General features: G+C 38.9%; 2 protein-coding genes across 3 annotated transcripts in view; one reads left to right on the top strand and one right to left on the bottom strand.

The window, feature by feature from the left end:
• The window catches only part of LOC306849186 (CREB-binding protein-like), a 72890-nt gene extending 57977 nt beyond the window's left edge, over positions 1–14913 (top strand). Inside the window, exons 14-31 of one of the 2 annotated variants that reach the window (XM_079384044.1) lie at positions 1630–1956; positions 2047–2223; positions 3084–3258; positions 3344–3462; positions 3705–3944; positions 5476–5564; positions 7699–7779; positions 7899–7955; positions 8111–8188; positions 8274–8341; positions 8422–8572; positions 8731–8877; positions 8967–9080; positions 9334–9499; positions 9619–9786; positions 9868–10029; positions 10154–10435; positions 10674–14913. In XM_079384044.1, coding sequence (XP_079240170.1) covers positions 1630–1956; positions 2047–2223; positions 3084–3258; positions 3344–3462; positions 3705–3944; positions 5476–5564; positions 7699–7779; positions 7899–7955; positions 8111–8188; positions 8274–8341; positions 8422–8572; positions 8731–8877; positions 8967–9080; positions 9334–9499; positions 9619–9786; positions 9868–10029; positions 10154–10435; positions 10674–12896 — 4824 coding nt within the window. In that variant the 3' untranslated portion in view covers positions 12897–14913. Of the gene's footprint in view, positions 1–1629; positions 1957–2046; positions 2224–3083; positions 3259–3343; positions 3463–3704; positions 3945–5475; positions 5565–7668; positions 7780–7898; positions 7956–8110; positions 8189–8273; positions 8342–8421; positions 8573–8730; positions 8878–8966; positions 9081–9333; positions 9500–9618; positions 9787–9867; positions 10030–10153; positions 10436–10673 lie in introns of both variants that reach the window. The other variant, XM_079384043.1, reaches the window with a different exon arrangement.
• Positions 14914–16403: 1490 nt separating this feature from the next.
• On the bottom strand, positions 16404–27170 carry LOC306857395 (heat shock protein 75 kDa, mitochondrial-like). The gene is made up of 18 exons (XM_079397318.1): positions 26959–27170; positions 26468–26614; positions 25932–26014; positions 25263–25403; positions 24248–24319; positions 23999–24159; positions 23308–23417; positions 23144–23217; positions 22902–23057; positions 22178–22298; positions 22012–22081; positions 21787–21934; positions 21520–21705; positions 20407–20545; positions 19193–19278; positions 18037–18182; positions 17130–17202; positions 16404–17058 (listed from the first exon to the last, which is right to left on the bottom strand). Exons 1-18 carry the CDS (start codon positions 27077–27079, stop codon positions 16957–16959), a joined length of 2136 nt encoding a protein of 711 aa, XP_079253444.1. The 5' UTR covers positions 27080–27170; the 3' UTR covers positions 16404–16956.
• Between the last annotated feature and the right edge of the window lie 436 nt (positions 27171–27606).

Genomic DNA, 27606 nt, shown 5'->3' with positions numbered 1-27606 from the left:
AAGAGACCACAAACACTTCTTGTCTTCCTGTCATAGATTACATTAGTGCCTGCCCACTTTGTCAGCAGCGATTGTTCCAGAAGTGTTTTTTTCCATTCATTTTTCCATAGAGATTAAAAAAAAAAAAAGTTACAAGCCATAAACTAAACTAGTGGTCGACCGATATTGTTTTTTTTGACAGCCGATGCCGATATCTTGGAAAGCAGGGTGGTTAATGGCTGATATAATAATTTTATTTATTTTAATTAATATTTAAGAAATTTGAAATCATTTGAAAATGGATTAAAAATAAATGTGTAAAATAAACATTTATACTTTAGATGACAAAGTATTTTTCACAAATAAATAAAAATATAATTAAAAAGGAAGCAAACACTGTAACCAACAGGGCACTCCGTATTCTGGGAAGTTTGTGTGCATTGGGAATCGTTTTGTTCAAATAAAGCCATGGTAACAGTCATTTTACATACAGCACACAGTGAAAATGGCATGAATATGACAGTGGGCAAATGCATAAAGCGCAACATAATTTGAAATCACGAGTTTAAAATTTGTTGATCACACGTTTCCTCCTGACCAACCATCACACAAACCACACACGATCATGTAGGATACAAATGCACACTTCACAAGATCTCACAACTGGATTCGGCTAAGTTTGCAACATTTGTGAAATTAAATGTTCATTAGTCATTCAAAGATTTGTTTAAATGATAGAAATGCGCATTTGCTGAATGCTTATGGCAAACAAGGAAGTATTATAATTTTTGCCTTTGTTACTAATAATATAAAAGCAATCGTTATAATACTTTTTTTTTATACATTTAATTCCTTTATTTAACAGTTCTATCTGATTTAGGCAGAACTGTTAATGATGACAGCAGACTTGTAGAGGGAGACTGTGTGAGCACTGTGTGCACAAATAAAAGTCCCGACTCGGACGCATCGGCCAAACAGAAAAACGTATGCCAATATTTATAATATATATCGGTCGACCACTAAACTAAACGAACCAGCTATGAGGAGAATCACAACATTACAGACTTTTATTCAAAGCTAAAAGGTATTTAAACATCCTACTGAAACACGAATGTACAACACTGGGTACTTTAAATAGCTTCTCCATTTTTATTTTGGAAATGTACTTCTTTCCCTCTTTAAAGTCGTTAAATATAGTAAATATATTTTCGAAATAAGTTCGAAATTTATATACAAAAATGTAATTTTTGTTGAGAGCATAGGAAGACCGATTTGATTGCGTCATTAGCAGTGTTTCATGGGAGTTGGCATTCCCTTTTTGGTGCACTTTGCTCGCAGCACCTTTCTGATTGGTGGAATTTTTTGCAGAATTATAGGTAATGTAGTTTTTCAACAGGCTTCCCACTATGAAACAATTTTAAAAAATATAAGTTGAAATAATGCGGTCTGATGGGTTCAATAAAAGCATATACCATCGATTAACAACCTCGGAGCTCACAGTAGATCTGTCTTTAAAGGGTTTATGGGTTAATAATCAATTTCCCTATGGAGAAAATGAATGGAGTTTTACTTCCGGAACCAACTGTTGCAATCTGTTATAGTTTGTTGTGCTGTATCTGAGTCGGTTTGTCCTCCGTCTTTCCTCTGCAGCAGCAGCCAAATGCTAACCTGACCCTGAATCCCGTGGGCCCTCTGGGCACCCCGTCTGCCCTGTGCTCCACCCCTCCTCCGCCCTCTGCCTCCACCCCATCAGCTGCAGCTAACCTACAGGCACTCCAGACCCAGCCTTCCACGCCGGCCTCGGCCGGGGGCCATGTCACGCCAACCCACATCCCCAGCGGCTTGCCCCGCCCTCCCTCAGTCCTGGGCTCCTCCCCTGCCCCCTCCCAGCCTCTCACGCCCCTGCAGCCCCAGCCCGAGCCCTCTCTGCAGATGCAGCAGCCCACCTCTGTGCAAGCGCAGCAGCCCAGCACTCCGGTGAGGATCGCCATGAAAACACAGCTTCGATTGCAGTTATATGCCATGACACCCCTAACTCATGTCCTTCCTCGTTTGTCTGTCCGTTAGCTCTCTCAGATGGCCGCTAGTGTTGATAATAGAGTTCCCACTCCTGCATCCGTGGCCGAGACTCACTCCCAGCAAGCTTTGCCCCCCGACTACCCTGCTGTTGAACCCAAAACTGAGCATCAAGATTATGAGCAGGACTTTGACTCTGGGAAAAAGCGGCCTGATATCAACATGGAGGTGTGACTTAAAGCGAAACTTTGCTTGGAAAATTGGCTTAAAAATGGTTCAGAAATTCTTGACTTTATTTGCTTGTGTTTCTTAAGAATTTTAAACTACCGTTGAAAAGTTAGAAAATAGTGAATTAATATTAGTAAGAAATTGCTATTTTTGTTCAGCAAGAGGCATTAAATTGATCAAAAGTGACAGTAAAGACATTTGTTACTAAAGATTTATATTTTAAACAAGTGCTGTTCTTTTGAACTTCTTGGTCATTCAATTCATTCTAAGGATTCTATTCAAAGAATCCTGATAAAAGGATTAAGCAGCACTTCTGTTTTCAACATTGATCGTAATGAGAACTATTTCCTTGAGCAGCAAATCAGCATATTAGACTGATTTCTGAAGGATCATGTGACATTATCATGATGCTGAAAATTCAGCTTTGTGTCACAGGAATAAATGACATTTGAAAATATATTCAAATGGAAAACTTATTTTGAATTGTAATAACATTTCAAGGTTTTTTTATCTGTATTTTTGATCAAAAACATACAGCCTCGGTGAGCAGAAGAGACTTACCGATAATTACTTAACAAAATATTACCGACACCTAACTTTTGAACGATTCTGTATTTCTTTGCAGTATACATTTCTTGATTTTTCATTCTTTTTGAAGAGATTAATGGTCTCTGAATGTTATATTGACATTCATTATTGAATTTATTTGTTGGAACTGTTCAACTGATTTGTCTTGCTAGCTCTAATGCCAGTTTTTAACTCTTCGTTCTCTAGTTTCACAATATCTCATTGTCTCGTGTCTCAATTCAAATGACACAGTCTTTGATAAACATCTAAACATAATTCATGTTGTTCATTAGGATGAAGATGTCAAACCTTCTCAAGTGAAAGAGCAGCCAGAGTCTGTAGAACCTAAACAGGAACCGATGGAGATGGAGAAGAAACCAGAGATGAAGACTGAGCCGAAAGAAGAGGAAGTGTCCAGCACCAACAGCACCACTCCATCCAGTCAATCTGCCCAGTCACGCAAGAAAAGTAAAATGATATTCTGAAAACATTGAAATCACAATTAGTAATATCTGGAAATTGATTTGTCACATAACATAATGATTTGTTACAGTTTTCAAGCCGGAGGAGCTCAGACAGGCGCTGATGCCTACATTAGAAGCTCTGTATCGTCAAGACCCAGAGTCCTTGCCCTTCCGCCAGCCAGTCGATCCCACTCTCCTGGGCATTCCGGTAAAGTCCATACACCTATTTATTGGGCTAATATTTTATGGATATCTCTTTAAATGCTCTAAATATATTGGATAAAACAGCCCTGCATCTTGTAAAAAAGTATTATAGTATGCCAGTCTAATGCTGTGGAGTTAAAAAAAAATATATATTATTAAAAGCTTTCAATCCATTCAGCAAATATTATACCGGGCAGTGTAATCACCATGTATTTGATTTGTTGTTGTTGTTTTTTTTTCTCCCAGGACTACTTTGACATTGTGAAGAACCCAATTGACCTTTCCACCATCAAGAGGAAGCTGGACACTGGGCAGTACCAGGAGCCTTGGCAGTATGTTGACGACATCTGGCTGATGTTCAACAACGCCTGGCTCTACAACCGCAAAACATCTCGAGTGTACAAGTACTGCTCGAAGCTGGCTGAGGTGTTCGAGCAGGAAATTGACCCCGTCATGCAAAGTCTGGGATACTGCTGTGGGCGCAAGGTGAGAATTGGAGTCTCCTCCAGTGGAAGGAGTGGTTTGGTAACCAAAAATATTCAGCCAAAACCTAATTTCTAGTTTCGGGCCAAAGTCACTGATGATTAAATGGTTATAATCAATCTTCATTTTGATGAACCAAGATTTTTTTATTCTATGCTGTTTCAGTTGATGCATGAATAAACTTCACTAAACAATATTTGTAGAGCACGGTCCAATTAATCGCATTAAGCTTTGCTCTTTTTGTTACTATTGAAATAAAACAAAGTCTAAGCTTTCAAATTCAAACGTTTCACTTCAACTTGTCTTCATTGTTTAATAGGGGTGCAACGGATTGTAGATGATCTGTGATCCGTACGGACCAGTCCCCACGGTTCGGTACGCGTATGATTCGCGGATTAACTGTTAAGTTTAACCATCATAGAGTGAAAGTTTATCATTTGCACGTTTTGTCTTGCCAATTTACAAATTCAAGCAATTTCAGACCATTCAAATGAAGTCGTCGAATCGGGACTCGCACACCGTTTTCTGTGCTCAGCAACTGCCGCACACACTAAAGCACGCACACGCAGAGAGAGAGAGACACGCACGATTCAGATAACGCATTTCAGCATTTCAATTCCTCAGCAGATGGATAAATGCACACAAAGTTATGTTAAAATGCCCGTTTTGGCAAGTATTCTGGTAAACACTGTCGGTTATGTCTTAAGTTAACATACACACAGCTGAGAAAGAAACCGAATCTGTGTCAATATTAGGTCCGTGCATTTAGTCTTAAATAGACAGCAGCCTATAATACCTGCTTCTGTCTGCTAATCAAACAACAACACCGCTTTAACAAAGATTAATCCGTATTTAACTTATGCAGCAAGCATTATTGTGTTGTTTTACACTTAATTTTTACATTTCTGCACCTGAATACTACTGTTACTGTCTTTATTTCTAATTTTATGTTGTAGGCTGTTCATCTATGCTTGTAATTTGTCTAATTGTTCTTGTTTTATTACTGACTTTAGTAGTTAAGATAGTAGTTTCTGCTGGGGTATAGAAGTACTTAAAGTAAGCTTTTAGTAATAATGAAAAGCAAAAAAAAAATTCTGATCTGAAAATTGAATCCGATCTGTGACTCCAAATCCGTATTATGATCTGAACCGTGAATTTTGGGATCCGTTGCACCACTATTGTTTAATGTATGTTTGAATAAATCTGTCATGTAAATTTTTTTTATGAGAGCCACTGTTTATATTTATATACAGAGTTTATATACACTGTTTATATAAAAACTGCCTTGTGCAACTTAAATGCATATATACAACTCAAAAAAAATTTGGCTACATTTAATCTTTAATTTTGGTTTCTGTAAAAATATAATTTTAGTGCATCACTAAAACTGACAAAAGGACGTAACAAATCGCTAAAACTTCATTTAAAAATTAAAGCTGAAAATATAATAGATTATATAATACTGCTACAGTTTGTGTTAATTAGATTTGAATAAGTTGCTTTTAACAGAATTGCTTTTTCTCTGTCTCCACAGTACGAGTTTTCACCTCAGACGCTTTGCTGCTATGGCAAACAGCTCTGTACTATCTCCAGAGATGGCACATATTATAGCTACCAAAACAGGTAACCAATGGCATGATCAGTGATGTGAGAAATGTGACGCTGATGAATGACTTTCCAAGTGGGACTGTGATGCACTGAGAGATACTTCAGACATTTAGGCTGCATTTACACTTGATGACCAATTCCGATTTTGTGACTCTATCCGATTATTTTTTTTTTTTAGACTACATGCTTACATTTCTTTTAAAGTGACCCTTATCCGTTGTGTGCATTTTACACTGCACTTGGTGAAACAAGCCAAAAATATCACATGACGTCAAAAATCTATTTGAATAGTACATTGACTTTAATTTATTGACATGGAATTCATATAGAAACGTTTTTAATGCAATAGTTATATCTATACATCAAAATAATTATATAGCCTAGAACAAATTCTTCAGGACAGTGATGTACGCAGCTCCCCTGAAAGCTTGCGAGTGGAATAATACTCGTGGTAGATAATGGTAAGCATGTCACATTGTCTGTTTTATTTTAGTAATTAAAACCAAATGCGTTCATCAGTGATTTGTATATCAAAGGCAGGTACATGTTTGTGTGTTTTGTGATTTCAATGGAACGAACGGGACTGAAGCGCTCGTCGTCACTAATAACAGCAGCAACGAGCACTCTGTGTGCAATTTGAAAAGCAACACATTTCAGCATCAGATCGCCTTTTATTTAACACAAACGGAACAAAATGAATACTCTGCTACTCAGCTAGAGATGTTTCATTTGTTACAGGTGTGTCCGTACCGCGGAATGTTTAAAAAAAACTCACTTTTCAATGACGCATTTACAGGGGATTATCCGATTTGTCCGCTTAACACGGCAGGCGCAAATGCACGTTTCCAATTCATATCTGCTTTATTTCCACATATGAATGAGGCCTGAAACCGATCTGAGAATATCGGTGAATATACCCATGTGATTTTTTTATTTATTTTTTCCCCTGCTTACACGGTCGTGGGCCATATCCGATCTGTGCCATATAGGAGGAAAAAATCGGAATTTGGTCACTCGAACCATGCAGTGTAAATGCAGCCTTAGTGCTCAGTTGACTCCATGTTGTTTGCACCTTAAAAACGGAGTCATAAAAGCAAGTTCAAAGGTTAAGCATCTTGCTCTAGGTTACAGTGTTAATACTTTGTGGGTCAGTCGTTGTGGGTTTTGAATCTCCTAGTTTGCCAGCCTAGATCTTCGCCTAATAGGCTGTTCCACCCACCAGCCCACTAGTATTGTATAAATCCTGAAAACTTTGGCAGAAGTCTTTAGGGCTGCACATTTAATCAGAATAAAATCAAACTTTGTGTGGTTAACAAATCACAATGGCTGCACTTTAATTAAATATATGCAGTGCATGTTTGAGTGAAGCACGTTCTTGTTATCGATGGTCAGTGTTTAAAAATGAAGAAATTGAGACAGCCATAAATGTTTTTTTTAATAATTTTGCAGTTGTACAATTTTATTTGTTTTTTATTAAATGCTTTATTTTAACAGTGAAATATCACAATTGTAATTTTTTTCTTATTTAGCAATTTTAGATTTTTCTTTAGTAACAGTAATAAAATAATAATAATAATAATTATTATTATTATTTTATAGTTATATTGATATATAATCACTGATTTTCAGAACTGTGTTGCTCTGCAGACCTAGAATTTTTTTTTTTTTATTATTGCTTTTTCAAAATCGTAATTGTAAATTTTAATCAGAAAAATCACTAGATGTTTTCCCCCAAATCTAGCAGCCTTAATTGTTATTGTATTAAAACAAATATGTGCTTGGAAAAGCTCTGGTGCATCACTTTTCCATTACTGGCATTAGTGCATGTTTCTCATCTCATCACATTGTCTTTATTTCTGTTTCATGCCTTTAATTTGTTCTTAAAATCAATCAGAAAAGGCTTGTGGTTACTTTCTAGTGCATGAAAAAACATACCATCCTGTAGCTATCCATCATTTTTTTTTATTTCACATTCATTTGTGAGTTTAAATGCTAACCTGTGCTCTGCCTTGGCCTGTTTGCTGTGTGTCAATCTGTGCCCGACCCCGCGTTCTGCACTCTTATGCTGTGCTGCTCTCCATGTGCCGGTTTGCCTGTGCTCCTTGTGTGCTGGCTCCAGTTCACCCAAATATGGCCTTGTTGCCGACAGGTATCACTTCTGCGAGAAGTGCTTCAATGAGATTCAGGGCGACAGTGTCACCCTGGGAGACGACCCAGCCCAACCGCAGACGTACGTATCTTCTGCCGCCCAGAAGGCTTTGAGGTTTTTCTTTGTTAAATTACAGTTTATACTGAAAAATGAGTTGTGCATGTACGAAGGTAGAATTTATCTTGTACATCTCTCTGCAGTATGATATCAAAGGAGCAGTTTGAGAAGAAGAAAAATGACATGTTGGACCCTGAGCCGTATGTTTTGTCATTTTAATGCTTGTATTTGTTTTTTATATCATCTTTATTTAAATGGTATATACACTAATGAATATGTATGCAAATACTGTGAAAGTGTCATGAATTATCCACTCTTGTCAAAATTGTTTTTAACACCGCCTTCTGTCTAACAGCTTTGTTGAATGTAAAGACTGTGGCCGGAAGATGCATCAAATCTGCGTACTACATTATGATGTGATCTGGCCATCAGGGTAAGCGTCTTATCCCACTATTCTCTTGAAGTTTAGCTTGACATGATCTTACAGCTGCTTTGTTTGTCTCTCCTTCCTATAACAGTTTCATCTGTGACAACTGCATGAAGAAGTCAGGGAAAACGAGAAAGGAAAACAAGTTTTCTGCTAAAAGTGAGTGCTTTTGAAGCTTCTTCATGCTTGCTTCTCTGTCTGTTGCAAAGTGAAGTAACCCTCTGTGGTTTTCTGATCAGGGTTACAGAGCACGAGACTGGGCTCGTACATCGAGGACCGAGTGAATAAGTACTTGAAGAGGCAGAATCACCCCGAGGCCGGAGAGGTGTTTGTGCGGGTGGTCGCCAGCTCTGATAAGACCGTGGAGGTCAAACCTGGGATGAAATCCAGGTAACATCACAGATAATGAATATGAATCAAGTTTAGTTCTCCTATTAAAGTAATTTCAAAATGTATTCAGAAGTAAACTGGTTCGACATTTGATTTCACATTGACTTAGAAAAGTCTAGCATGTACCTGAAATTACAGGACCAATTATTTCTCTGCAGGTTTGTTGACTCAGGAGAGATGTCAGAAAGCTTTCCCTACAGAACCAAAGCACTTTTTGCGTTTGAGGAGATTGATGGAGTGGATGTGTGTTTCTTCGGCATGCACGTCCAGGAATATGGATCTGATTGTCCCTTTCCTAACACCAGGTATCATGCAAATACTGATCATTGGGGGGGTGGGGGGGATAATGAAATGCATCTTGAACAGGCTGTATTGACTAATTGTCTCTTTCCAGACGGGTATATATATCATATCTTGACAGTATTCACTTCTTCAAGCCTCGGATGCTAAGAACTGCAGTTTACCATGAAATCCTCATTGGTTATTTGGAGTATGTTAAGAAACTTGGGTAAGTACCACCTTGAAGTTGAAATATAATGTGTAATTGTTTTTAGTGTTAAAATATTTGATTTCTTCTGTCTCTGCTTAAAATGACAAGTCCACTATAAATAAGCCATTCGTAGGCTGTTTGTCCAAACAAAAATAAACCGGGAAATAGTTTGAACCTCTTTATTTTTCACTTCACCGTTAGCACTTGCTTTTGTGATCTAATGGGATTGGTAGGGTTATGCACTAATGAATTAGATTTTTCCCACCTACAGGTATGTGACTGGTCATATCTGGGCCTGCCCACCTAGTGAAGGCGATGACTACATCTTCCACTGTCACCCTCCTGATCAGAAGATTCCCAAGCCTAAAAGACTGCAGGAGTGGTACCGCAAAATGCTGGACAAAGCCTTTGCAGAAAGAATCATCCATGACTATAAGGTATGCCAGTGCTGAATTAGTTTTTAAGGGATTTGCGGTCTGTTAGTTTTCATTCACAACGGGTTAACGTCACACTGACACAGATATGACTCACAAAATGACTCACTTGTGTTATGCAGGACATACTTAAGCAGGCCACAGAGGACCGGCTTACAAGTGCCAACGAGCTGCCCTATTTCGAGGGTGATTTTTGGCCCAATGTTTTGGAGGAAAGCATCAAGGAGCTGGAGCAAGAGGAGGAGGAAAGGAAGAAGGAGGAGAATACAGCCTCCTCTGAGACAACAGAGGTTTGTCAGAGAGCCAAATGGTGTGAATTGAGTGTTTAGTGTAGTCTTTAGACATTTGTTAAATGTCTTCCTTTTCCACAGGGAACCCAAGCTGACAGCAAGAACGCCAAAAAGAAGAACAATAAAAAGACCAACAAAAATAAGAGCAGCATGAGCCGCGCAAACAAAAAGAAGCCTGGGATGCCGAATGTAGCTAATGATCTGTCCCAGAAGCTATATGCAACAATGGAGAAGCACAAAGAGGTTGGACCTGACATATTGTCAATTTTATTATTTAACAAAAAATTTTTTTTTACCTGTATACCATTTATTTAGCTCCAAATGTGGCAAGTTCTGACAAGAACCCCTCTTGTGTCCTAAAATCCAGGTCTTCTTCGTGATCCACCTTCATGCTGGTCCAGTGATCAACACCCTGCCTCCGATCATGGATCCTGACCCAATGCTGACCTGCGATCTGATGGACGGCCGTGATGCCTTCCTGACACTGGCCAGGGACAAACACTGGGAGTTCAGTTCCCTACGCCGCTGCAAGTGGAGCAGTATGTGCATGCTGGTGGAGCTACACAATCAGGGCCAAGACCGATTTGTGTACACTTGCAACGAATGCAAGCACCACGTAGAGACACGCTGGCATTGCACCGTTTGTGAGGTCAGTCTTCTCTTTGTGTGTTGCCATTGTTTGCTATCCAACAGGTGTTTTTTTTATAAACATAAATGGTACTACTTTATCGCCACTTCATTAAGATCTGAGGTTTTAACTAGTAGGTTGCAGATTCAAACCTCTCAAGGTGTAAAAATATCACCAATCTCCCATTTTGCAGCAGTAAATTAACATTCTATGTTATGATTATCTAGAAAACAATATCAATTCTTCTGATTTCTTTCAGGACTTTGATCTATGCATTAACTGCTACAACTCCAAGGGCCATGAGCACCAAATGGTGAAGTGGGGTTTGGGCTTGGACGACGACAGCAACCAGGGTGGCGAGGCCAACAAGAGCCCGCAGGAGAGTCGACGCCTCAGCATCCAACGCTGCATCCAGTCACTGGTGCATGCCTGCCAGTGTCGCAACGCCAACTGCTCTCTGCCATCTTGTCAGAAGATGAAGAGAGTGGTGCAGCACACCAAGGGCTGCAAGCGCAAGACCAACGGAGGCTGCCCAGTTTGCAAGCAACTCATCGCATTGTGCTGCTACCATGCCAAGCACTGCCAGGAGAACAAGTGCCCCGTGCCCTTCTGTCTCAATATCAAGCATAAGCTGCGGCAGCAGCAGATTCAGCAGCGGCTGCAGCAGGCGCAGATGATGCGCCGGCGCATGGCACTCATGCAGGGCAGAGGAATGCCGCCCAGTCTGCCCTCCCCAACTACCTCAGGAGGTCCGGGGACGCCCAACTCTCAGCAGCTGCAGCAGCCTAATACGCCTCAGACCTCGCAGGCAATAGCCAACCAGCCCCAGCAGACGCATCCGAATGTGGCTGCAATGGTGCAGCCCTTCCCCAACCAACCACCTACGCCCGGGTCGCAGGGTAAGTCAGGCCCGCAGTCCTCGCCTCTGCCCCAGCAGCAGTCCCCCATGCCCATGCCGCCTCAACAACAGCCGCAGCCCTCTCCGCAGCAGCAGCAGGCTTTGAAGGTTGCGAAACAAATAGAGATGATGACCAAAGTTCAGCAGCAGCAGCAGCAGCAGCAGCAACAACAACAACAACAACAACAACAACAACAACAACAACAACAACAACAGCAGCAGCAAGACTACAGGATGAACGTGAATGGCATGCAGATGAACCAACCTCGCATGATGACTCCCATGCAGATGATGGCCCCTCGTGGCCCTCAGATGGTTCAGAACATGCAGCCTGGCCAGTGGCCAGCTGGGATGCAAGGATCCATGCAGAATCCGCAGGCACCTCCGACGCAGCAAGTGCCACCGCAGCAGATGGCCATGGCCCCGCAGCAGTCTCAGGTAGGGCAGACGCCGCAACAGCCGCAAATGATGCAGCGTGCCATGATGCAGCAGCCGCGGCAGATGCAGGCCGTCATGCCTCCCCAGCAGGTGCAACCACAGGCCCCGCAGCAGCAAGGCATGCAACAAAGAGGGATGGCTAGCAGCATCGCTCCTGGAGCGCTGCAGGACCTGCTACGCACATTAAAATCACCAAGTTCCCCTCAGCAGCAACAGCAGGTCCTCAACATCCTCAAATCAAACCCGCATCTCATGGCTGCGTTCATCAAACAGCGGACGGCGAAATACCAAGCCAGCCAACCGCAGCAGCAGAACCCGCAGGCCATGCTCGCAGCTCAGCCGGGAATGCAGAACATGGCTGCGATGCAAACCGGCCCCGTGCAGAGACCCGTCATGCCGCCTCAGCAGCCGCAGCCGGCCGCAACCCAAGCCATGGGTTCCCTCGGATCCCAGGGACAAATGATGAATGCTGCACACAATGGAAACCAGCAGCTGTTCCGCCGGCAACTAATGCGCATGCAGCAGCAACAGGGAGCAATGCCTCCAGGACAAGGGAGATTCCCGCAACCTCAAGGCATAGCCAGTTACTCGCAAATCCGCATGCAGCAGCAAATGGCCATGCAGGGAGGCGCCGGGCCCATGGGTCAGATGCAGCCCATGGCTCAGATGGGCCAGCCTGGCATGGGCATGGACGCCCAGCAGAACATGCTGCAACAGCGCATACTGCAGCAGCAGATGCTGAAGCAGCAAATGGGATCGCCGACTCAGGCCGCTTCCATGAGTCCCCAACCCCACATGCTTGCAGGACAGCCGCAGGGAGCTCACCTGCCCGGACAGGCCATGGCCAATGCGCTGGGCAACCAAGTGAGGTCACCTGCACCCGTGCAATCGCCCCGCCCCCCGTCCCAACAGCCGCCACATTCCAGCCCATCTCCGCGCATGCAGCCCCAGCCCTCACCCCTGCACTCCGGCACATCCCACCCCAGCCTGGCGGGCCCCATGGACCAGGCTCATCTGTGCACACCTGAACAGAGTGCAATGCTTCCACAGCTGAACACGCCAAACCGTGCAGGACTCCCCAACGAGTTGAGTATGGTTGGGGATACATCGGGAGACACGTTAGAGAAGTTCGTTGAGGGATTGTAGCATTAAGAGACGTTTTTTTTGAGGAGAGAGGTGTTTTCTACACAGGAAATTAGAGAAGGTGACAAAATGAACTGTAATAGGTTTACACAACCAATGGACTGCTTTTTCTTCCCTGTTGAGGGCTTGAAATTACTGTTTAAAGAGCAGAATCACAAAGGTTATTTTTCTGGGAGGGTTGTCAGACCGGCTAAAATGCAGTCCTGGTCTACGAGTTACATTTTTAATTCTTTTGTTTTTTTTGTTTTGGGGGGGGGGGGGGGGGGGGTTATTTTGAGCTTATGGACTTTTTAAATGGAATTTATCAAGGCAAAATATTTGATTTTATTATTGAAGACTTTCGTTTTGTATGTTTGCAAATTGGAATGCGTATTTTTTTTTTTTTTTTTTTTTTTTTTTTTTTTTTAATGGTGAGTGTGTGCGTGTTTAGGGACTGTAAGATACTCTGTGGAATTAGGATCAGGAGCAATCCTCATTCCTGTCTGATACGTATTCGCATTTACCAGGTTTGGAAAAGGACGCACCGCCTTTTTCTCTCCAAACTGTGGAGTTTGTACAGGACCTGTATTAATTTGTACAGAAAGGAGCTTGGCTACTGCGCACACACACACACACAAACGAACACGTGAGCAAATGAAAGTTGCTCTTATTTTTCAAGGTGCCCAAATGCGTTAATTTATTGGCCTGGATTCAGTAGTTGTCTCTTAAGATGTAGGAAGATGTTCCTGTTTTTCTCGTTTGATCTCTGAAACATCAATGATGTCCCCTCCACCTCACGTATGAGGCCGGAGCTTCGTCTGACTGCTGATTTGTTCAAAGAATTCTTCAGTCAACCTCTTTTGTTTTTCTCCTCATGAAACTTGAATTGAAGGTGAACGATTCTTTAATGTAAATCATGCAGCTTGATGACATACTGTAAATAAAAGGAAAAAAGATTGAGATCGCTGTATAAACTGGTTAAGAACTTGTTTCGTACTTATATACCATATTGTTAAATAAACTGTGTGCAACAGACACGACCCTTGTGGTGACTTCGTTTTGCGCATTTTTGCAATTCTCATTTCAGGAAATTAATATGCATAAATTTTTAACTAACACCCGACTGTTTCACATAAAGCCAGTGCAATTTAAAACAATTAGTGGACCGGAGCTTGTTGCTAAATTAATAGAAGTGAGGTTTTTCTGTTTCTATTTAGAAATGCATGGATCTGTTTCTCTGGATTCTGTGAAGACTGTCATCACCTATTTTTTCTGAAAATATATTTGATCAGATTCCTTGTCCTTAAAATCATTTTGCAATTAGTTCTTTTAGATCTAAAAGAGAAATTTAGGATTTATAGACCTATAGGTTTTATTTCTTTTCTCTGATTCGCTTTATATGGGAGAAGTAAATTCACCAGAGCATTACATTTGAAATGCAATTATCATATGTGCCATACAAGTTTAAGTAACTGCCCGGTTACTTTCTTCAGCATGAGGTTGGAGTATATGCTCACCACTGGCTTCACTGCACCTCCTGGTGCCTGAAAGGTACAACTGCAGTTTAAAGCCCTTGTTCTGCAATTCACAATTTCTGAGCGCACTACACGATTCATTGTACAGGTTTGGATGTGATTAAATGTATGGAAGATGTATCTTTTTTTTTTTGTTGTTGTTAATTTCAGTATCACTGTGATTGGACTCTAGGGAATCTCATTCCGACTAATGATTGCAAGTGTGGCGCAGCTTCATGATTTGTAATTTAGCAAAAAAAAAAAAAAAGTTAATGTAAATGTTTAAAATATGTATGTTTATTTATATTTTTGAAAGAATGAGTGAAAGTGCAATTGCTCTGCTGCTTGTGTAGCTCCACGCACACTGGTGAGAGAAACCCAGCTATGAGCGGTCCAGAGCAAGAGAAACTGCTTTTCGAGTTACTCTCAGCTCAAAAACTAAATATGGTTGCTCCTCAACGGAGTGGTGCTAAATCCAATGTATGGGAATGACAATGACATTTTTCATTAAATCCACATATTGTGTACTTTGTTAATGCATTGACCGTCACTTTTCTGCATACTGTCTGAGGATTGGTGAATGAAATCAGAAACTGAGGTACATGTCTTCACTTATTCATAAAATTGCTTGTTTGGCTTGTTGAAACTACATATTTTAGCTGCTGCATTTACACAGCCCATTCTTTAGCAAAACACTGGCTGTTTATACTAATTGTTAATTAGTAACTACTGATAATAATTGGACAGTAACAAGTTACTATAACGTAAAGAAGTTTTAAGTCAAGTCAATAGGAATGTCAAATTTTGTCAATGACAAATATATTTTTATGGCATGGGTTTTACATGGTATGTTGCAATTTTGACTTATAATTGTGAAATAGTTTCTCATAATTGACTTTTTTCATGAATTCTGATTTACAAAAGCATTTTTATGTAGCAGAACTGGGCTTATTTGGTCAAAAGTTTACAGCTATGAGAAGTCAAACATTGTAGGTTTACTGCGTTAATTACCTTAGATTACCCCCTGTATTTCAAGGAGGATACAAACGCTGTATTTAAATGCGGTTGTGTCTCTTGGAAGTTTGCAGTGTGTAGGCTATGTGACCTCGTACTCGTTCTCCGTCTTCTGGAACGCTACAAACGGCTCAGTTTTGGTCGAGTTAGTCCTGCACGATATGCTACCGCATGGCGGACGCGCGTAGCAGATTTTCAGAACACGATTCCTCTCACCCTTCTATTGTTTTCTACATAAACGAGCGAAGTTCTATCGAGGTCTCACAGTTGCGCCACATTTTAAGACGCCGTTTCTAAAGGGGTTAAACCCTGCGTTCATCGCTGCTTTGTGTTAAACGCAAGAACGCGTTCTGCGTGAACGACGTCTTCAGTCGGGTTTTTAGTCTAGTATGTGGCCTTTTGCACATGGAAGTATTTTGGAAATACACACATTAGTAGGTTATTAAAAGAAGCTGGCCATCTAAGCTCCATCTAAAGTTATTTTAAACAGTGTCCATCTAAAGTTATTTTGACATTTTAAACTTTTGTAATTCGTATGCATGCAGCATTTAGTCAAATTAATTTAATGATTGCATGGGATATTTGTACGTTTAAAAAAAAAATCATGTCATGCCGCAGGAGCATTTGTTTAAAAGCTAGTGATGGGATTGATAAAACAACGTTTAAAATGTGTTTTGAATTATTTGATCAGTTTTGTCTAAACTACCTGAAAATGTACAGTTAACACGAACTACACAGCGTTTGGTGTGTGTGTGTGTGTGCGCCTTCATCTTAACGGTAAGGTGAGGTAGAATCCACATGATCTACTGTAACTGGCTGTTTTGCCTCCATCAGCCTCACGGACCGCGCCTCCTGCTGTCTGAACGGCGCAGCTGCAGCGCGGAGAGTGGCGCACTGGGTTCCCATTTCATTTCGAAGAGCTGGATATGATCACATTTAGCTAAGACAAATTTTCTTTCGCCTTTATGAAATTGTAGAATTTGAGACGTTAAGGAAGCACAAGAATGGTTATTGATCATTTTAATAAATCAAAGCATTAACCCATATAAATGTTTTATTAGAGCCTCTCTAATTGTTGTGAGGATTCAAACTAAATTTAAAATGGGCGAAAAGCATTTGAGACCACGTTTGTTTTTTAGTATTTTCCTCATGGAAATCAAAAACCTGTTAATGTACAGAATCAATGGACTGAAATGTGAAGAATTTTAGAGCAAAAAGGTACAAGAGATGTCAATATTCAACATGCAATGTTTCACTGGAATCTTCTTGCTATGCAAATATCTCTTGCAACTTTTCAGGTAAATTCAGGAGTGCAGTTCTGGCAGCACAAAGTGCTTAGTTGTTTTCTCCAATCTGACAACCATCCTATCAGCTTAAAACACGACCAAAACGACAATGTCACACCTCCACAAAGATTCTCAGGTCTTCATATAAACAACGTTTGTTTGTGTTTAGTGTGCGATGACCTCCGCAGCATGGGACGCTCCCTTTGTGCATCCATGCATGGCTCTAATAAAGGCAAAACAAGTCTGTCAGGCTGAACTTCAGCATGGGTGTCAGTGTTTCTCCAGGGCTTGAGTGAGGAGCTGATTCAGCCGTGAGATCATCGGACGAGGGTCTTCGTTCAGGCCAGCGGTGATCATGGCGTTGTCATATATCTGGTGTGTAAAAATGGCATTTAGTTTTTAATTAGAAATAGTGCTCTGAGTGGGGGAAACTATTTCTTTACCTGGTCAAGGAGAAGCTGTGCCAGCTCAGGGTTTGAGTCCTTCAGTGCATGAAGCTTCTTGATCAGATCATGTCTGCAAACAAACGCTTGATGTTAGAGAAACCACAGCATTTCCACATTTTATGCAAGTACAATATGCTATATATTAGTTCAAACAGCTGGTTAAAAACATCACAATTATCCACAAGTAATCAAAACAAATCCATCATTGTGTTTTAACTTCAAACTGTTGTTTCCAGCTAAAATATAACTTCTCTATTCATAACATTGCCTTATCCAGTAAAAAAGTCAGAGAGAGAAGTCAGGTAAGAAACATGCACAGATCAAGCACCGTTTAAAACTGAAAATGGTCCAATAGAGCTGTAAACAAATATGTGGGTTGATTCTGATGTGAGAGGAAAACAACAGATGGATTATTTCACAGGAGGAAGCGCTATTAAGGGTTATGGACTTGTATTTTGGCCAGAAGCAATGGTTTTAAGTTAAGACGCCTGTTTCTTACAAACACGCAGCTTTTCACTTCAAGATGTTAATTGATGGACTGGAGTGATGTGGATTATTGTAATGTTTTTATCAGCCGTTTGGACTCTCATTCTGACGGCACCCATTCACTGCAGAGGATCCATTGGTGAGCAAGTGATAAAATGCTACATTTCTCCAAATCTGTTCTGATGAAGAGACCGACTCATCTACATGGCCAGAAGGGGAGTGTATTTTCAGAAAATCTTAAATTTTTGGGTGAACTATTCCTTTAAGTCACATCAGCAATATAACACTGTGTTCATCTGCATCTCTTCACTGTAAGGAAGTTATTCTGGGGATATTGGACCGTTTTGTCTTCATGTAAACTGATTGTGAGATTGATTATTTCTGTTCATCTGGAGTGTTAATGTTCATAGTCTCGTACCCAGCGTTGATCTCCAGTGTGGGCTGCAGGATCTGGGCTCTCTCCTCTGAGCTGCGGGCGAGCTGCTGCGTGCGCAGGAAGTGCCGAGCGGCACCCATCTCCAGCACCGTGATCATGGCGGGGTGTGTGTCCAGACGCGGCGTCACCTATGGAAACATTGGTAAATTAATGTTAATAATACTAATCATTGTTGTCAGGTTTCTACACATGCGAGTTAAAATCAATGTTTGAATTTGCTAAATTCTGTACATGGTTGAGCATTTACAATTAAGCACCTTGTTGATCATCATCATAATACAAAGAGTGGTCCAGATTTATTACAAGGCTGATTACCAAACAAATAAATAAATGGACATGAAATACCAATAAGAGATGAAATTGCTATTATAATGAAAAACACATATGAAAAACAAAATGTAAATTTGTTTTAATTTGTATGCAAATGAAATGCATAATTGCAAAATGTATATATATATTAAATGAATGCATATTAGCTTATATTGTTGTTAAATGATACATAAACAGACATTAAATATTAATTTGGATTATTTTATGTAAGAAAATAAGTGATTTATGAAAAAAATCAGACACCACTAATACTAAATAAAAAATACAACTGAATATATATATATATATATATATATAAATAAACAGTGTAACATGCTAATTAAAGTTAAAATTGTGCAATGTGTATAGTGCAATTTTCCCCTTTAAAATGATATATATATATGCAGTTTTTAATTGCATACTGCAATTTAAGTTCAAGAAATGCATTTAATTGCATTGAATTATTGAATTAATGCTTTAAATGCATTTGTATATTTAACAGACAATATTTTATAATATTACATACATACAAAGAGTGATCATAATAGATTTTGAAGTTGAAATTATTATTTCGGGAAAGAAATCAGACGATGTTGAATACTAAAAAATGTGAAGATAAAATATTAAATTATTTTGTTAAATGTAACAGGCTAATTAAAAATGTAAAAAATATTTTGTATACATGTATAATGCAATTATCTAAATTCTTTGTATATACATGCATTTTTAAAAAATAGTTGCATTTTGACTGATTTTACTAAAAGTTACCTTTGCCACACAATCAGTATAATTTTTTTTTTTTAATTGTTTTTGTTGTACATGTGGTTACCTTAATGTTGGTGACTCTCTGTCCAAGTGCGTTCCTCATCCAGGCCATCAGATCTTCTGCCTGCTGATCGGTCAGCCGCTCTGATGCTGCACAACACAATCATATCACCACTGACTCGGGCTGATCTTATGAGTTTTTGGCTAATTGGCCTCTCATTTATTTGTCTAAATGCTTAATTCACTAGAGATGCACTGATGTATCGGTCAACAATCGGTATCGGCTGATAAAAGCAACTTATTTCAATATCGGCCATAAGTTGAACAACACTGAAGAGGAGCTTTTTTACTTATAATTATATGTATATTTGAATAAATCTGGAATTAAGGTAGGCTAATTATGAAGAAAAAAGGAACGTTTAAGTTTATGGTAACAATCATCAGTATTATTTGTGATTTGAATTTTGTGAACATAATTGTCTGTTTTGCTTACATCTATTCACCGTTTAAAATAAATGATTGAAATATGAATTCATTGTTATTCTTAATTGAAAAGCACAACAACAATAAAACAGTATGCTACAAACTAACTTGTATAATGTAATTAACAAACGAATAAGACGAGGCATGGCATAGGCTACACCAGAACGTTTAGCAAACACTGAGGAATCAAATAAATAAAGAACATTTAAAGAGAGCCTCCATAGCGTAACGTGAGATAAACAGCAAAGACAAAACCAACATGTTCACCTTCTCTGGTTTAAGAAGCAGTCTTTTATTTTACTTTTGCTTGAAAAGCAAATCCTCCATCCCGTCCACCATCGTTTCCTCAGTATTCACCGCTCGTGCTGACGAAAACCAGACTCTGCTCCCAAAAAGCTTGCATTGAAAGCGCCTCTCTCGCTCTCTTCATGTGATCAGAAATCTTACTCCGTGTGGTGGCTCTGCAGCGTGCGCTTTATGCATGGAGCAGAGAAGACGTTTTGGAGCAGCGCAGACCACGCACTGGCACAAATGCGACCACGTCAAATTTGAACTCACACATAACTATCGGTATCGGCATCGGCATGAGCCGATAGCATTCTGAATAATCGTATCGGCAGAGAAATTCAGTATCGGTGCATCTCTATAATTCACAATTATAACTGTTGGCAAAACAAGGCAAGGAATCAAGAACATTAATTCATCAATTCAAGAGATCCAGAAATCACTCTTTAGTTGACATGTCTCAGATAACGACAGATAATTGTGACTGTATTGACTGATCTTCTGTCTTACCTGGTTTGCTGTCTTGAAATTTCTCCTCTTTGTAATGATCTACAACAATGTCGGTCTCGGCTGAGATGAGCTTCTTCCTGTCAAACTCTCTGAGGTGAAGCAGCGTGAGCTCATCAAACTGCTCGAAGCAGAACAAGACCTGCAGGAAGAGACAGAACGTCAAAAACAGCCACATCTTTTTCTGTTGTTTTGCTGCAATCAAGTTTTCTCAATAAATCCTTGTGCTTAACTGTAAATGTTTAACCAATTAAATATAGGATCAAACAAGCATTATTTTATAAATATTGAAATATAAATACAGAATGATTAGTCAAAAATAAATACGCATTTAATAATATTTAAATGAGAGTTTTGAAGGTTAACTTTTGAAGGATAAAAGGTTAGAGATTAAAAACCATGTTTTTAACAAGGTTATTAATTTAATATATATATACTGTTATATTAATTAGGAGGAAGAGTGACTGTCTTAATAAAACGTAATAGTTTTTGATATTAAGTGAGCTTTCCATTTTGTTTTACCCTGTTGTGTAAAAGAACAGACAGACATTAAATAAAAAACATGTTTTTGTATTTGTTATTATTCAATATATTATTAAATGTACATTTTTATATTATGATTAAATTGCATGTAGTTATTTAAACATTTACAATTAAGCACCTTTTGAATCTGACTTTTCTTAAGATGAAAAAAATCGAGACCTTGAAAAAGCATTTTTTTTAAGTCAAGATCACAAGAAAATTTTATAGAATAATTTTTGCATTGTTTTGATCACAACAAAATTATTTAATCAATGCATCTTTTAGCTTTCCATTAGCTGCTGTCCAATACTTTTGGCCATTTTGAGATTAACAGCAGTGTAGGCACCCCCTTGTGTTCATCTCAAAACATATCAACAGCCTTATCAATGGATAATGCACAGTTTATGCTTTCAAACTGGGAATGAAAGGAGTACATTTTAATTGCAATTTAATTAACAGTTGTTTCCAGCAAATCTGCAATGCATTGTATCAGCCTTTGGATCAACTTGTAGATGCATTACCCATTTGCTATGTATGACCCACTGTAGTATGACAGTGAATATTAACTGTAGACCTGATTGTCTCCAGTCTCACCTCCATATCCTTCTGTTTCATGGCCTCAAAGTACGGCGAGTGTTCGGCCAGGTGGCGATTTGGTGCGCACAGATAGTAAATGTTCCTCGTTCCCGCCTTCATCCGAGATGCGTACTCCATCAGGCTGGTCTGCTGTCCTGCAGGAAGCGCTGACGACTCAAAGCGCAACAGCTTAGCGATGTCTTCCTGTGAAGACAAAAATCAGCTGTTTAAACACAATCAGAGATAAACAGGCCAATTAAAAAGGCTAAACGAGTAGTCTCACACCTTGACGCTCTGCTCTGCTGTGGTTACGATGCCCTCGCGCATAAACAGCCCGTAGTCGTCAAAGAAGCGAGCGTATTTCTCCGGATCCTTCTTGCTCTGGTCCAACAGGAACCGAATGACCCGCTGCTGTAAAACATCCCGCAGTTTCCTAACAGAAAAGACTTTGTTATTCATGTTTTTTTGCAAAATGCAGAAGGCATAATCACATTTCAGGCAGGTTTATACCTGATTAGAGCGCTTTCCTGTAGCAGTTCTCTGCTGAGGTTCAGAGGAATATCTTCACTGTCCACAACACCTGCAAATGCAGTCACACAAGTCAAATTTCCTTTGTTTTTTAATCTAATAATGCATTTAAAGTTGTTTCATGCAGACGTATGGACACTCATCTGACCTCGTAGGAAGCGCAGCCACTTGGGAAGGATGTCTGTGGCTTTGGTTTGGATCAGAACCTTCCTGCTGTACAGGGCCACACTGGATCCCATCTCACGACTTACGTCGAACATGGAAGGTTTCTGCTCACACAAAAAGCGTCATTAGGCTATATCACATGGCTGATTACCAAATAAATTGATGTGAAATATTTGTGACATAAAAATCAGATACACCACTGATTACTAAATAAAATGTATAATTAAGTATAATTAAAAAAAATTAATTAATTTTAAATTTTAAAGTAATGTTCATATGTATAATGCAATTTATGTACATAAATTAAAAATCACACAAAATTAAATCAGATACACACTGAGTTAAAATGCATATAATTTCATATAAATTACGCATGAATTTGTGTTTTAAATACATACTTCTGTCGGTAAATTGTGTAACAAGTTATTAAATAAAAATGAATTAAAAATATTCATTTTTAAATGCATAATGTAATTTTAAATACATATAAATACTTGTTTTTAAAAGTATGTATGTGCAATAAGAGTACATACTTGATTAAAATATTAAATCAAAACACGTGCAAATTAGTACTTTAAATGCATACTTCAGTTGTTAGTAATGTAACATGTAACTAATAATATTATTTATTTGTACAGTTTTTATATGTATAATGTCATTTTTTTATATGCATAATGTCAACGATTCAGCTGTCGTCTCACACTCACCATCTCCGGCACGTAGAAGATGCTGCGGATGTTGAGCGGAGCGTCTGCGCGGTAGTGCAGTGTGTAGCGGGGTTTATCGTGGGCTTGAGCAACATAGCGATAAAACTCCTCGTGCTGCCACTCGCTGATGTCTTTGGGCTCCATCATCCACAGCGCCTGCAGTGAGAAAAACAGCTCAGGACTGATCATCAGAGCCACAGGGAGGTCAAAGGTCATTTACAAACAGACTTCACATACTGTACCTGCAGGGTGTTTAACCGCCGTCCGTTCAGGAAGATGGGAAAACTGACAAAGTTACTGTACTTAGTCACAACCTCTGCAAAACAGACCACAGTCACTTCGGTGAGTTTCTTCTCCAAGCATGTCATGATTCATGTCAATGTTTGTGGTTTTGTGGGTTGCACACCTTTGACTCTGTCTTCTGATGAAAACTCTTTGCAGTCGTCTTTAAGGTGGAGCACGATCTTGGTCCCCTGACGCACACCTGAAGCTTCTGCAATCTCAAACACTCCAGAGCTATAGACACACAAAACTCAGTGAGTAAAACACAAAAATGTGATTCATTTTATTCAAATGTTTACTGTGTCTTAATTTTAGATGCCTAAAGATAGTCTACCAGCCATAAATATTGCAAAAGCTGGCTCAGATGTCCAGTTACATTGTGTGTTGATGGTAATGTTAGTCTTGATTTCAGACTTGGCTTCCAATAATCAAGAAAACCCAATGATTGACATAAAACTATAGTACCACCCAGTTTTTCTTTAAAGCAGTGCACTTTTCGACCCAAATGTAATGTCCAAATCAGTCAAGTCATTTATTGTTACTGACGTAACATGCAGTAGTTTTTTCTACTGTATTTGCCCTATCATTTGTTATTTCTCTTCAACAATGGATTTATCTTCAATAGTTGTTTAAGGGCTTTTTTTAACCTACATTAGTTAGGCTAGTATTAGTTACTTTGTCATTGCCAACTCCTGATCATGTTTAAATAATTGTAATTATGATTTCTGCCATAATCAAGGAGCCCTAATAAAAAAGCACATCTTTTTTTGTCTTAAAACTGTTATTAAATTCATCTCTCTTCTCATTTTTCTCACCCGTCTGAGGACCACTTATATCCAAGAGCACCTGGTTCTGCTGACTGAGAATAAACGTCCACTTTATCAGCCACCATGAAGGCGGAGTAAAAGCCCACGCCAAACTGACCGATGATGGAGCTGCAGGCCTCCGCTTGATTCTGAAGAGCATCTAGAAAAGCCTGATGGAGAAAGAACAAAAGGACCTTGAAATAAAACCACTGATTGAATGAGGAACAGTAGTCTTTGGAAGAGTTCAGTGAGACGTACCTTTGATCCAGATCGAGCGATGGTGCCCAGATTAGCAACCAGCTCCTCTTTGTTCATCCCAACACCTGTGTCCTACAAATCAGAGCAGAAAATGTTGATCAATACATTCTACACTACAATTAAAGTGCTCCGTCACTACAGTGGAAAACTAAAATTAATAACATTAATTTTTTAAGTACACACTGTATAAGTACACACTGTTGAATTCAGATACATATAAATTATCCAAGAATTAGTACTTTAAATGTATATTTCAGTTGTTAAATTACATAACAGGCTAATTAATTTAAAATAACATTAATTTTATACTTCTAATGCAATTTTAAAATATGTAAATACATATTTTTTATACATGTGCAATTTCAAATTTATTGTGCAAATTTACATTTAATGTATAAAAACAGTTTTAAATTTTTTTTTTAAAAGTTTGAATGCATATAATTGCGTAAGTTAAAATGTACAAATTAGTGCTTTAAATGCATATTTCAGTTGTTATTTGTTAGTAAAATGACATGTTTCATAGATATTTTATGAAAAATGTCATGTAAATAATGTAAGTCACAGTGGTTCAGCTGCTTTAATGAATAAGACTGTAAGCTCATGATATGACGGCAAGAAAAATACCCCTGCACATCTGAACTAAATGCAATGCTATGATTAATGTGAGAAATTAAAATAGATGAAGTCCCAATCGCAGCACTACATTTAGATCTGCTCGCGTTGCATTAAACATTTCTTTTCATGCATTGCTATTTGCTGCATTGAGCATTACAACCAATCACACATTCCTGTTGATTTAAGACTGCAATGGCCACTCAGAGGCATTTAGAATAGTCACCTCTGAAGAAATCATCTGAGTTCTGTTCACTGTTGTTAAGTGTTAAAGGTTCAAAACACTGTTTGTTGTTACAAGATGAAAAAAAGTGTCAAGTATCAATAACACCCGTTTCATTTGATTCTAATCTATGATTCTGTTCTTGAGCCGTGATGGAGGGATTGTATGGGTTGAAGGTACCTGGATGGTGAAGGTGCCTTTGGCTGCATCTGTCTGCAGGTGGATCTCCATGGGTGCTGTTTCTCCTCCTGCTGTGATCATCTTGTGCCGCAGTTTCTCCAGCGCATCACTGCCGTTTGAGATCAGCTCTCTGATGAACACCTAACACAGCAGGTTTGTGCCACAAAATCACTGAGTCTATTAGATGAAGTTGCAGACTGATTCATGTATTTATATGATTTTTCTTCTGTTCATGCATATATTATAGTGTTATAATTTATATAGATATTTCTGGGATGGGTTTTTAGATGTAAATCAGAATCCAATCCTTGAAATTAAATGCTATATTTATTAGTGCAAAAACTTCTGCAATGAGACCCAAATGATGATATTTATCCATATCAAGCTGTTAAAATGTAATTATTTTATTAGTTTTTGATCAAATAAATCTACAGGGTGGCCAATATATTCAGTAGCCCCTCACTGCGCCCCCTGGATCTTGTGTTCTGCAGTGAGGACCATCTCAATATATTGCAGATATATACATGATACAAATTTATAATGACAAATCGGATGAAATCAAATAATCAGCCTGAAAAATGCATCGGTTAATCACAACACAGTCTTGAATGCTTTAAGAGAATTAATTCAAACAGGACCACATTGCATCTTTTTTGTTTAATTTATCACCTCTTTCTCAGAATACAGTGATCTGGCCACAATATCCAGCAGTTTCTTCGTCTCGGCTTGGAACTCGTGTTTGGAGAAGGATCCTTATTTGAACAAAGAAACAAGATTCTTATCATTTCCATATGGTACAGTATGTAGAGTATGGAACTATAATTGAACTATATAACTATAATTTAAGTTTCTGAATCTTTACCATTCAAATGTTTGGGATCGGAAAATGTTTTTTTTTTAAGTAAGTCTCTTATGTTCGCCAAGGTTGAATTTTTTTTAAATAAAGCAATACAAAAAAACTATTATTCTGAAATATTATTACAATTTAAAATAACTTTTCTATTGTAATATATATTTAAATGTAATGTATTCCTGTGATGCAAAGCTGAATTCTCATCATTACTCCAGTGTCACATGATCCTTTATAAAACAGCTGTTCTTTACTGTCACTTTTGTTCAATTTAGTGCATTGTTGCTGAATGGAAGCATTAATTTCTTACCAAAAAAAGATAAATAAATCTCTCTGACCCCAAACTTTAGTGTACCTTGAACATTCTCTGTGTCAGTGATGATGCTGTGGAGCGTCTCCTCCTCTGGGCTCTCAGCCTGTTGTGTGCTGTGTCTGACAGCAGTGGAGCTCCACAGTCTGACAGCTCTGGTGTGAGGAAGCTGCTGTCTGACATTAGTGTCAACTGAGGAAGAAAAAGAGATCAGAATTAAACAGCACTGAAATTGTATTAACCAAATAGAGGGGTTTGTATTTGCTGATTGCTACTGTCTATGCTTGACAGTCTTTACATCTGCATACGCAGAGATTATTTACTTAGTCCGATCACATTACTGAGTGACAGACTTATTCTGCACTAATCCTGTTTTGTCAATTACAAAATACACGTTTTAACCGAAAAGCCTGCGTTTATGTAATTAAAATGATTCTTCCCGTTATAATATTTCATCATGCTGCTGTATTCTGATTCGCTGATCATATTATTTAACGGCTCGTAGGCTACTAAACAAGTTTAACATGTAACGTTACCTCCAGAGAATGTCGCGGGGACTATTATTTTCCCGACCCCTCTGCTGGATGATAACAGCCTGACATGAGCCCTCTGAGAGACATTCAGGGAGTATTTGAGTATAGTTAATGATCGGATCATCTCTGCTTCTGCTGCTGCTGTAGTTTGACCTATAGAAGACTGGAAACTACGGCGTGACAGGCGTGCAGTGAGTGAAAGGACCCAGCGGACGCTCAATGATGACGTCTATGTGCAGTTCGATATATGACTGTGTAAAATGTTTTTTTATTTTTTTTATTAATTCATTACACAATAGCACAAGGCAGACATAGGGCAATGTTGTACATCTCAAAAGCATTCAAAGCAGAACAACAGCAACAAAATGAATACAAACATACTAATAAGCAAAAATGACTTTAGATAAACTAACAATTGTGCTTCATTGTTTTTTTTTATTGCCGAAGAGTGTTGAACCTTCTTCTCCTGTGCTCTACTTTACAGACGAGAATTTACTTTTCCTTCAGCCTGAGGTTTATTCATTACACTTTTTGGTGTGCAAGGGCTTTTACATTTGCTATAATTAGAACTTCTTGTATTAAAAACAATCAAGCCCTGCTCATATTTAAAAAGTAACGCAAAAGTAACTTAACACATTATTTTGCATAAAA

The sequence above is a fragment of the Barbus barbus genome (genome assembly GCF_936440315.1).
Source record: "Barbus barbus genome assembly, chromosome: 3".
NCBI lineage: Eukaryota > Metazoa > Chordata > Actinopteri > Cypriniformes > Cyprinidae > Barbus > Barbus barbus.
The sequence above is the reverse complement of the archived record's forward strand: the minus strand, read 5'-3'. Positions and strand labels throughout refer to the sequence as shown.